Source organism: Leuresthes tenuis, unplaced genomic scaffold, assembly GCF_036924035.1.
Source record: "Leuresthes tenuis unplaced genomic scaffold, fLeuTen1.0.hap1 SCAF_13, whole genome shotgun sequence".
In the NCBI taxonomy this organism is placed as follows: domain Eukaryota; kingdom Metazoa; phylum Chordata; class Actinopteri; order Atheriniformes; family Atherinopsidae; genus Leuresthes; species Leuresthes tenuis.
This window is the reverse complement of record NW_027325367.1, coordinates 1870186-1883042: the sequence shown is the minus strand read 5'-3', so window position 1 is coordinate 1883042 and position 12857 is coordinate 1870186. Positions and strand designations below refer to the sequence as shown.

The 12857-nt window shown below is 47.4% G+C and overlaps 1 protein-coding gene across 1 annotated transcript in view; it reads left to right on the top strand.

The window, feature by feature from the left end:
• Positions 1-8241, top strand: part of mei4 (meiosis-specific, MEI4 homolog (S. cerevisiae)) — a 35705-nt gene extending 27464 nt beyond the window's left edge. The window contains exon 5 of the mRNA XM_072362884.1: positions 7993-8241. Coding sequence (XP_072218985.1) covers positions 7993-8241 — 249 coding nt within the window. The remainder of the gene's footprint in view (positions 1-7992) is intronic.
• The last annotated feature ends 4616 nt before the right edge of the window (positions 8242-12857 follow it).

The window sequence follows — 12857 nt, the reverse complement described above, 5'->3', positions numbered from 1 at the left end:
CCGGAAGGAGAAGCTTTCAGGTTCCTGCTCCATCTTTGTTCCAACCCTCACCTGAGCTCACAGATCTGGGTTCTGACCCAAAGAAGGAGGAGCTGGATACAAGCGGCTGAAATGAGTTTCCTTCAGAGGGGGGTGGGGCTCAGCCTTAGAGATAGGGGGAGGAGCTCCATCATCTGAGGGAAGAGCTCCACCATCCGGGGGAGGGGCTCCATCATCCAGGGGGAGGAGCTCCACCATCCAGGGGGAGGAGCTCCATCATCCAAGGGGAGGAGCTCCACCATCCGGGGGGGAGGAGCTACATCATCCTGAGGAGGAGCTACATCATCCGGAGGAGGAGCTACATCATCCGGAGGAGGAGCTCTACCATCCGGGGGAAGAGCTCCACCATCTGAGGGGAGGAGCTCCACCATCCGGGGGGGAGGAGCTCCACCAACCGAAGGGAGGAGCTCCATCATCCGGAGGAGGAGCTCTACCATCCGGGGGAGGGGCTCCATCATCCAGGGGGAGGAGCTCCACCATCCGGGGGGAGGAGCTACATCATCCAGAGGAGGAGCTCTACCATCCGGGGGAAGAGCTCCACCATCTGAGGGGAGGAGCTCCACCATCTGAGGGGAGGAGCTCCACCATCCGGGGGGGAGGAGCTCCACCATCTGAGGGGAGGAGCTCCACCATCTGAGGGGAGGAGCTCTACCATCCGGGGGAAGAGCTCCACCAACCGAAGGGAGGAGCTCCATCATCCGGAGGAGGAGCTCTACCATCCGGGGGAGGGGCTCCATCATCCAGGGGGAGGAGCTCCACCATCCGGGGGGAGGAGCTACATCATCCAGAGGAGGAGCTCTACCATCCGGGGGAAGAGCTCCACCATCTGAGGGGAGGAGCTCCACCATCTGAGGGGAGGAGCTCCACCATCCGGGGGGGAGGAGCTCCACCATCTGAGGGGAGGAGCTCCACCATCTGAGGGGAGGAGCTCTACCATCCGGGGGAAGAGCTCCACCATCTGAGGGGAGGAGCTCCACCATCGGGGGGAGGAGCTCTAACATCCGGGAGGAGCTCGGAGTAGAGCCGCTGCTCCTCCACAAAGAAAGGAGTCAGCTGAGCTGGTTCCTCTGGTCAGGATGCCTCCTGGGAGGAGGCCACGGGTCAGAACCAGAACTCTCTGGAGGGATTATCCCATCTGACCTGGGAACGCCTCGGGATCCTCCAGGAGGAGCTGGAGAGGGTCGCTGGGGAGAGAGATGTCCGGGTTTCCCTGTTGGACCTGTTGGTTCTGACCTCAGATCAGAGGAAGATGATGGAGGGACTCATGCAGCTCAGCCTCTCAGTCGTAACGGTGAAGCTTTTACAGGGAGTTTGGTTCCAGGGTTATTTTAAGTTAAAAAGGGGCAGTTTTCATTTGGACCGACCGTCTCCAGAACACCACGTTCAGAACCTCATGGCCGACAGCGGCCCATCTTCATTAAAGATCTGCTCCCACTAACGGACTTTTCTTTCTTTGTTGTGGACAAGCTGCACAACTCCGGATGGAAAAAGTTTGATTATCCTTGAATCTTCCTTCAGGCGAAAGAAGAAAAGGACGCCGAGTTGTCGGGTCATAGTGAAAGTTTGTTTGTCTGCTGCTGCTTTTCGACTCTTTCCAGGTGGATGAACATCGTAAATATTGCGGTTCTGTCTCTGAGGGAACTGGCTGTCAAATCGGCCGTCTCCAATGACCACACGGGACAGAGCTGACCTCCCGTCTCACAGCCACATGAGACCATTTAACTGTAAAAAACACGACTCTGTGAAACTTTCAGGTTGCTGAGATAAACTTCGAAGAACCAGACAATACATTTAGTGTTTGTGTGTGTGAGGAAGACAGAGTTATACGTCCTCCCTCCCTTTTAGCCAAGATGTCAAGATATGAGGTCGCAAAGCACAGACTTAGATGAGATTGGATTGATTTTCTGTCAGTTGAATCAGTGGATTGTCAGCAGACCGCCCAGAAAGAGATGCTTCGGGGGGGAAATGTAACGCACTGCTTGAGGCTTTTCTGCAGAAGGAAAAATCAATTCCTGGGAGGAGACGTCTGCTGTGGGCTGAGTTGTGTGTGGCCACCAGGAATCATTCATATGATGCACAAACAGACGTGGATCCAAGTTATTTTATCATATTAGACCAATGGAGTGAGTCCAGATGTTTAGGAACAACCTCGAAACGTAATGTCGCCATCACTGAGCTCCACTTGGAGGATATTCTGACCAGTTGTTGACTGATTAGTCCACAGAAACTTCTTCATTTTGCTCTGAAGCCTTTAAATGCAGTCTTGGTGCTTTACTATGAACCATTAGATGAGGAACTGGACTTCAGAATCACTGTTGGTTCTTCTACTTCTGCCTGAAGAGTCCTGGCTGGTCACTTCTCTCAGACTGGAGGAATTCCTTCAGTTATTCCAGCTTTTTAAGGAGGTCTTCGCTCTATTTTTGCTCTGCCAGAGGACATAAACTCCTCTTCTAGGGTCCGTTTTACCTCAGAGATGGTCCTCTCCCAGCTTCAGGGGAACCATTTGTAAACTGGAATCCAGAAAACTTTATCCATCACAACCTTCCCAGATCAGCGTCTGACATCCACAGGCCGCCTCACATCAGCGGATAATCAGCTGATCAGGATTAAAAACACAAGTCTGAATAAAAAGCTTCTGCCAGTATTTAGCAGAGGGAATGAAATGATTACCGGGGGCTCACACCAAAAGCTCACAACCCGCCGCTTCTGCTTCTTCTGCCGCCGGAAGCGGCCAAAGGGGCGGGGCTTATATGTATAGCAACTAGCAGATATATATAATAATCCATCCATACATCGGTTCCCTCTTTCACCATGGATCGTACTCTGGGCTCTTTGTGTTTCTTTGTGTTTGCGCTCTGCCGTTTTCCGCCCTTTTCCACTTTTTCCCACCTTTTTTTTCGCCTTTTTTCCACCTTTTTCCACCTTTTTTTCCACCCTTTTTCTGCCTTTGTTCCACCTTTTTTTCCACCTTTTTTCCGCCTTTTTCCGCCTTTTTTTCCACCCTTTTTCTGCCTCTGTTCCACCTTTTTTTTTCACATTTTTTCCGCCTTTTTCCACCTTATTTTCCCGCCTTTTTCCACCTTTTTCCCGCCTCTTTTCCACCTTTTTTCCGCTTTCGGAATCCAGATCGGCCCTAATTGGCTGTCGTTGCGTAGCGTCACTGCTCATTTGCATAAAGTTGAGCCTTTCTCAACTCATCGACACCAGCTTACATTGAAAATGAACGGCAGCTGGCCGCTCACGCCACTTTTGGTGTGAGCCCCCGGTTAGAATAACGGCTGCTTTTCCTCCTAATGGCATCCAAACAAGGCCAAATTAGCCTCGTATCCTCCAAAGTGAAAACATTTAACTGGACTCCAATAATCTTGGAGCAGTTTCGACTGTTTTTCGCAGTTTGCAGTAAATGCAAACACAACAAAGCTGTGAAACATGCCGGGTTGATGCTGAAAACAGACAGAACCGAGCGTAAACCAACAGCTATTTTTACCAGAGTGTCTCAGCGAGACCTCAGAAAACTGCTAAAAACGCTCAGAATATGTCGCTGATCAGTATTCAGCGAATACTTTTCTAAAAAGTATAGATTTAAAGGTTTGTTTGTGTTTTAGGTAAATATTGAGGAGTTTTCCAGGTGAAAACTTCAGATGGTAACAGAACATAGTTGTGGAGTGGGCTGAAGGTCACGTGGGCTTTCTCTTCCCACTGTTGTGTTTGTCCTTGATGGGTAAATTACTGCCCTTCACTCTGAGCTGTGCACAGCATCATTATGAGCTCTTTGTCAGCTTGGCCTTCACTCACACTGTTTTCACTGCTTCAGTCCTCATTTGTAACTTCGCCCGTCATCAGTCCTCTTCTGTCTGACTGCCTTTTTTCTCTTCTCTTTTGATCCCTTCCCTCCTTTTTACCGTGATGTGATGGTATTGTTGTTCTTTTGTGTCTCTTCACTCTTCATTAACTGCTGTAGCAACACCTCATAAAAAGAATATTGACTTAAACTGTGAGGCAACAAAAGCCTGAAAATGGCGGCATTGATCAGCTGTAAAGGCGAAAAGCGACATGCCAAACTAAAAACAGCACATCTGTGCACGTGTCTGTGCACGTGTCTGAAGAAGGCTGTGAGGATTAATGCAAGAATACCAAAGAGAAAACGTGCACACGACTGTTTAAAACAATTTAGGTTAGTCTCATATTTATATTTTTATTATTATTTTTACTGCAAAGCATGTTGGAATAATTTGGGACTTAAAGGGGAACTCCGGTGTTTTTAAACCTTATTTCTGGCATGAAATACGTTCATCTGCTCACAGAGAACAGTTTGGTGAAAGTCGGCGTCCTTCAGAAGATATTTAGATAACTGGAGATCCATATAACGGAGAGAACGGGGCTTAGAGGATGCAGCCTCTAAATAAGGCATTATCTGTCTTTATTTCACCAATACTTTAAGAAGAATGAATGAATGAACGTGTGCTATAGCTGCTGTTAGCTCATAGCTCTGTTAGCTCATAGCTGCTGTTATGTGGCTACTTGCAGCTATAGGAGAGCTAACGGAGGGATTTCTACACAGGCACTCTACTGGGACCACTTCATCCACACGCCCCCCTGCAGTGTTCCACATATATGATCCATAAAAACGAAAAGCAGCTTCTCCATATTTAGTCCAACTCTGTTGAATAAAAGGGGCCCCAGAATTGAACCCTGAGGAACTCCTCGTACCATTTTTTTTTACCTACAGACACAAAGTAGTAGTTAGTAGTTAAGTAAGTATGTGACAAAAAGTCAGTGTGGTTTGTGGATGAAGTGGTCCCAGTAGAGTGCCTGTGTAGAAATCCCTCCGTTAGCTCTCCTATAGCTGCAAGTAGCCACATAACAGCAGCTATGAGCTAACAGAGCTATGAGCTAACAGCAGCTATGAGCTAACAGAGCTATAGCACACGTTCATTCATTCATTCTTCTTAAAGTATTGGTGAAATAAAGACAGATAATGCCTTATTTAGAGGCTGCATCCTCTAAGCCCCGTTCACTCCGTTATATGGATCTCCAGTTATCTAAATATCTTCCGAAGGACGCCGACTTTCACCAAACTGTTCTCGGTGAGCAGATGAAGGTATTTCATGCCAGAAATAAGGTTTAAAAACACCGGAGTTCCCTCCTCTTATCTGGACTGAAGTTCTGGACTAATGGATGTAAACATGCTGTTTCTCGTGTCGTTTAACAGTTAGACTCACTCATGCTAGTTTATCTTCTTTGAAATGTTACTTTGACCACCTGATGGTGCTCCTGAGCGTTCAGGACTGACCTCCTGTTAACCTGGCGCTGAAGTTTTGGCTTTTAGGGAAGTCAAACCCGGCACTTAGCTTAAAGCTGGGCAGATTGGACCGTTTCATCCACTCTGAGGCTCGATCTGTTGCTAAACAACAAACACACACAGCGGCTGAAATCTGAAAAGGTTCAGCTGCTGACGGCTCTGAGGGATACATCAGGGTTAAAGGGGATGTTGTCACATGCTTTCAGCTCCCTGACGGTTTCAGCCCGAAGGAAGGAATACCTGACAGCCATCTGCTGCCCGTTGTTCCGCTTTTTCCCTGACATCTTGGGCACACATTAACACACAAACACACACACAGACACACACACATTAACACACAGACACACACATTAACACACAGACACACACATTAATACACACATTAACACACAGACACACACACAGACACACATTAACACACAAACACACACTTTAACACACAGACAGAGAGACACACACAGACACACACTTTAACACACAGACACACACACAGACACACATTAACACACAAACACACACTTTTACACACAGACAGAGAGACACACACAGACACACACTTTAACACACAGACACACACTTTAACACACAGACAGAGAGACACACACACACACAGACACACATTAACACACACAGACACACACACACATTAACACACATTAACACACACACACATTAACACACATTAACACACACAGACACACACACACAGACACAGACACACACACACAGACACACACACACAGACACACAGACACAGACACACACACACAGACACAGACACACACACACAGACACACACACACACAGACAGAGAGACACAGACACACACACACAGACACACACACACACAGACAGAGAGACACACACAGACACAGACACACATTAACACACACAGACACACACAGACACAGACACACATTAACACACACAGACACACACACACAGACACAGACACACAGACACAGACACACACACACAGACACAGACACACACACACAGACACACACACACACAGACAGAGAGACACACACAGACACAGACACACATTAACACACACAGACACACACACACATTAACACACATTAACACACACACACATTAACACACATTAACACACACAGACACACACACACAGACACAGACACACACACACAGACACACACACACAGACACAGACACACAGACACAGACACACACACACAGACACAGACACACACACACAGACACACACACACACAGACAGAGAGACACACACACAGACACAGACACACACACACAGACACACACACACACAGACACAGACACACACACACAGACACAGACACACACACACAGACACACACACACACAGACAGAGAGACACACACAGACACACACTTTAACACACAGACACACATTAACACACACAGACACACACACATTAACACACAGACACAGACACACACACACATTAACACACACAGACACACACACACATTAACACACAGACACAGACACACACACACATTAACACACATTAACACACACAGACACACACATTAACACACACAGACACACACACACACACACATTAACACACATTAACACACACATTAATACACACAGACACACACACACAGACACACACACACAGACAGAAAGACACACAGACACACACACATTAACACACACAGACACACACAGACACACACATTCAGGCATTAACACACACACACACACAGAGAGACACACACACTTTAACACACAGACACACACTTTAACACACAGACACACACTTTAACACACAGACACACTTTAACACACACACACACATTAACACACACAGACACACACAGACACACACATTAACACACACAGACACACACAGACACACACATTCAGGCATTAACACACACAAACACATTCAGGCATTAACACACAGACACACAGACACACACAGACACACACATTAACACACACAGACACACACAGACACACACAGACACACACATTAACACACACAGACACACACACACACACATTCAGGCATTAACACACACACACACACACAGACAGAGAGACACACACAGACACACACTTTAACACACAGACACACACTTTAACACACAGACACACACACAGACACACACACACACATTAACACACACATTAACACACACAGACACACACACATTAACACACAGACACAGACACACACACACAGACACACACACACACATTAACACACACAGACACACACACACACACACACATTCAGGCATTAACACACACACACACACACATTAACACACATTAACACACACACAGACACACACATTAACACACACATTAATACACACACATTAACACACAGACACACATTAACACACAGACACACACATTAACACACAGACACACACATTAACACACAGACACACATTAACACACACACACACATTAACACACACACACACACATTAACACACAGACACACATTAACACACACACATTAACACACACACAGGAACGCTGAGATTTGTTCTTTTTCCATATAAATGGTCACCTTTTGGTTTGTCGGCTCTTAAACGGTGGATCTGGATCATTTCAGTCAACAATAAGCAGATAAATGCTCACTTTTAAATGTATTCAAACACTAAATGTTCTTTCTGCAGGTGCAGGTGAGCTCTGGGCTGGACAGGTTCCCCGCTGACCGGTACCAGAACTCATGCCTCCTGTTCTTCATCGTGGAGAAGCTGCTGCAGAAGTCGGAGGGGGCGAGGTGTCGGATCGAGGCCGGCTCCGAGCTGACGGCCCTCCTGGCTCATCTGGAGCAGTGCGTTTTCCTTTTGTCGGAGGAGTTTCCCTTGTTTTCTATCTACATGTGGAGGATCGGAGGCCTCTTCGCTGCTTCAGACGGATGAAACAGGTGTTCCAGTAGAAACTGGGGTTGTTAGGGCCTTAACTTTATCAGGGTGCGTGATTGGAATATTTAGCTGAAAGATAAATATGGCTGACGAACTAATAGAGTCCCCCTAATAAAAGCACATCAGTGGTCTAAACTGTTGTACCAGCTGACACGTTCCTTCATAAACGCAACATCCTGCTGCCAGAAACAATCCAAATGTTTCCACCACCTGTTTTGTGGAACTTTTAAGTCTTTTTTAAAAAACATTAAACTATATATTTGCACCAGTGATGCGTTCAATGCCCTGACAGATTATCTGACTCATCAACATCATTTCATTTATTTGTCCAGGCCTGAAATTCATTCCCCCAACGGTAAGAATATGAACCTTTTCCCACTTTGTTTCCTTCTGCCAACACTTAAAGCCGTTCTGACTCTGAGGAAACCAGGTGATGCAGAGTTCCAGCTGTTATTTTGTCCCATTCCTCCTTAAACAGGTCTTAAGGTGTGCAGCAGTGCGGGGGGGTGGTTGTTTCTCTGCTGGGGACAGGTCAGGACTGCAGGCAGCCAGTCCAGCACCCGTACCTCTTCTTCCTCAGCCAGGCCTTTGGACTGTGGCAGAATGTGGTTTTCCATGGTCTGCTTGAACAATGCTGGGACGTCCCAGGAAAAGATGTGGCCTTGAAGGCAGCATATGTTGCTGTAAAATCTCAGTGAGCTTTTCTGCATTAATGCTGCCGTCACAGAAGTGAAAATGAGCTTTGCCCCCTGATCCAACCCCATACCATCACAGAGCCTGGCTGCAGGGACTGGTTGCTGACAGCAGGCTGGATGCTGCTTTTGCTCTTTGCTCCATTTCTTCCAACAAAGATGTGGAATACTGATGGGTCTGACCACAGCACACGTTTCCACCGTGTGACGGTCCATCCCAGACGCCTCCGAGCCCAGAGAAGTGGACGAGGTTAACATCAGGCTTCTTTCCTGCACAGTAAAGCTTGTGAATGGAACTCTGTATTGTGGTGCTGGACAAAGGTTTCCACAGTAATCCCTTGTCCATGTGCTTCTATCAGCTGCTGATGAATGACGGTTCTTGATGCAGCGTCTGAGGGGTCAGAGGTCACGGGGTCCAGCTTAGGCTTGCTCCCTCGTCCTTTACACTGAAACTCCTCCAGATTCCCTGAATGCTTTAATGATATTCTGCTCTGTAGAGGCAGAAATATGCAGATCCCTTCCAGTCTTTCTCTGAGGAACAATGTTTGAAACACTGATTTTCTCACATTTGTTGCCCATCTTTGCTCATCAGAGACTCAGCCTTTCATGGATGCTGCACACCCGAGCGGAAGATATTTCTGACGCTTGCTCACGTTTAAAGACGCTGCTGTTGCTCAGCAACTCCACATCTGCATGATACGAAGCAGATTCAGAAACATTAAATCATTGGATGATACGTTGTGTTTCACTGAGATGCAGCTTCAAGAAAATGCTCCAGAGTTCATAATTATCATGGAAATCTGAGAGAAAGAAAACAGCAGAAGAAGAATCGAATTAATTTCCAACTCAGCAGTGACACAGAAAGCTACCAAAATCTCAGATAAATGTTGAATATTTGGATTTTATCTTGAAGTTCTTAAGCACTTCAACCACAACACATCAGCATCAAAACATCTGCGCCCAGTATTTTTTAGATAATTAGCATTTCCCTGTTTTTGCAGGTATTTTCAGTCTCATCTTTAAAGGTTTCAGATTGAATCCGTCCGAAAGGTGCAGCTACTGCTCATAAGTCATTAAATCCATCCGTCATATATGTTCTGCCGCTTATTTGGGTCAGGGTCCCCTCCACAGCCTCCTCCTCCAGCTCTTTCAGGGGACACCAAGTCGTTTTCAGCCCAACCGAGAGATGGTGTCTGTCCAGGGAGGCCTGGATCTGCACCAAGACGACCTCCTGGTGGGACACGTCCAAAGCAGCTCATCAGGGAGGCATCCTGACCAGATGCCGGGCCGATACTGACTGAAATGATGGGCTGAGCCTTACCGGGGGCTCACACCAAAAGCGTTGTGAGCGGCCAGCTGCCGTTCATCTTCAATGTAAGCTGGCGTCGATGAGCGGCCGGCATCGTGAGCTTCAATAGTTGAAAGGCTAAACTTTATGCAAATGAGCAGCGACGCGACGACAACCAATTAGGGCCGATCTGGATTCCGAAGGCGGAAAAAAAGTGGAAAAAAGGGGGGAAAAAGGTGGGAAAAAAGGCGGGAAAAAAGGTGGGAAAAAGGCAAAAAAAAAGGCGGGAAAAAAGTGGAAAAAAGGCGGAAAAAAAGTGGAAAAAAGGCGGAAAAAAAGTGGGAAAAAAGGTGGGAAAAAAGGCGGAAAAAAAGGTGGAAAAAAGATGGGGAAAAAAGGCGGAAAAAAAGCGGAAAACGGCAAAGACAAAGAAGGCCCAGAGTACGATCCATGGTGAAAGAGGGAACCGATGGATTATTATATATATCTGCTAGTTGCTATACATATAAGCCCCGCCCCTTTGGCCGCTTCTGGCGGCAGAAGAAGTAGAAGCGGCGGGTTGTGAGCGTCGTGAGCGGCTGTGGTCGCTCACAAAGCTTTTGGTGTGAGCCCCCGGTAACTGCCTTTTTTCCACCTTTTTTCCACCTTTTTTCCACCTATGGAATCCAGATCGGCCCTAATTGGCTGTCGTCGCGTTGCATCACTGCTCATTTGCATAAAGTTGAGCCTTTCTCAACTCTTGACGCTCACGAAGCTCACAACACGCCGCTCATCGACGCCAGCTTACATTGAAAATGAATGGCAGCTGGCCGCTCACGACGCTTTTGGTGTGAGCCCCCGGTTATAGATGGGATGAGGAGCCCGTAGAATAGAACAGAAAAACGGTCGTAAGCCTTCTCCAAGTCGCCAAAACACATCTCGACCTCCTCAGTCACTCCTCAAGGGTAAAGATCTGGAACAATGCTCCCCTCCAACCCCCAGGAGTAAACTCTCCTGTGGGAGGCTGAATTTGAATACGTGAACAGTAACTGGATGAATGCTATTCAGCTTCTTGCTGTGGGAACATAATCATTTCTCTGATTGAGATTTTCGCCGGGAGTTTGGAACCGTTGATGGGCCAAAAATAGGATTCTGAGAAAGATGCATCCCTGTCCGTAGAGGAGAGCGCTTCCTGATTTATGTGAGATTTGGTAATGGCAGCGCTCTGTGTGGGTGGCATCTGCTTCCTAACGACAGGGGCTGTCATCTCCAGAAACTGAGTGGCACCATCAGCACTGATGCTGCTGTTCATTTGCTGCACACAGCAGTGATTTAGATGGGAATGCAGCTAAATAAGTTTGCTTGTACGTCTTGAATTACCAGAGGCTAATGTCTCCCAGCTGCCCTGATCGCTATCACTCCTATTGTGTCTGCTTTGGGCTTCTGCCCTCCCTGTCTGTGATCTCCTCATCTTTCATATCCTGTTGAGAGCAAAGCAGGGATGGGGCGCGCTTTAAAGAATAAAAATGGACCGCTCATACGTGCCCGGATGGTTAATGTGGCTCAGCGGAGAGGGAATCTGTCTCACGATGCGTGGGATTGACAGCCGCAGGCATGGCGGGTTACGTCATCAGCAGAGATTTCCAGTGAGGGAACCAGCAAACATGCATAAGCTCGGTCATCAGTGGGGGAGATTCAGGCTCAGATAATGGATAAATCTGGGGCTTTATGAGAACTGACACACTACTGAGTTTGGAACGAGATGAGCTCAAATCGAGGCTGGTCTTATTCTGATTTGCATCGTAGTAAAGGGCCTGGTTAAGGTCAAATCCACACATCCTTTCTTATCTGGGTCGGGGGGGCATCCCCAGACCTCCCTCTCCTCAGCCACCTGAGACACTAGAGTCCCTCAAACCCACCGAGAGATGAAGGGTCTCCAGCTGGATCCTTTCTGTGCAGAGGACCAGGGACTCAGCCTATCCCAGCGACCCTTTGGAGGACGGTCATTTCTACTGCTTTTATTCTCAGTCTTTCAGTCTCTACCCACAGCTCATACCTCAGGGGAGGTCAGGAGATCAGAAGCTTCCTTCCATTGAGGTTTGCAGCATTGGTTTCTGCACAGCTCTCTGAAGGTCCCACCACAGCATTTCAGTCAGGCTGAGGTCTGGACTCTGACTGGACCATTGCAACACCTTGATTCTTTTCTTTTTCCCACATTCTGCTGTAGATCTGCTGCTGTGTTTGGGATCTTTGTCCTGTTGATGAGCCAGTTTCAGCCCAGCTTTAGCTGTGGGACAGATGGCCTCACATCTGACTCTAGAATACTTTGGTATCCAGAGGAGTTCATGGTGGACTCAATGATATGAGGTGTTTGTGCTGATATGCTCTGTTTGGTTTCCTCCAAACGTGCTGCTGTGCATTAGGACCAAACATCTCCACTTTGCTCTGGTCTGTCCAAAGGACATTGTTCCAGAAGTCTTGAGCTTTGTTCAGATGCAGCTTTGCAAACCTAAGCTGTGCTGCCATGTTCTTTTTAGAGAGAAGAGGCTTTCTCCTGCAGCCCTTCCAAACAAGCCATCCTTGTTCAGTCTTTTTCTAACTGTGCTGCCATGACCTTTAACCTTTAACATGCTAACTGAGGCCTGGAGAGTCTG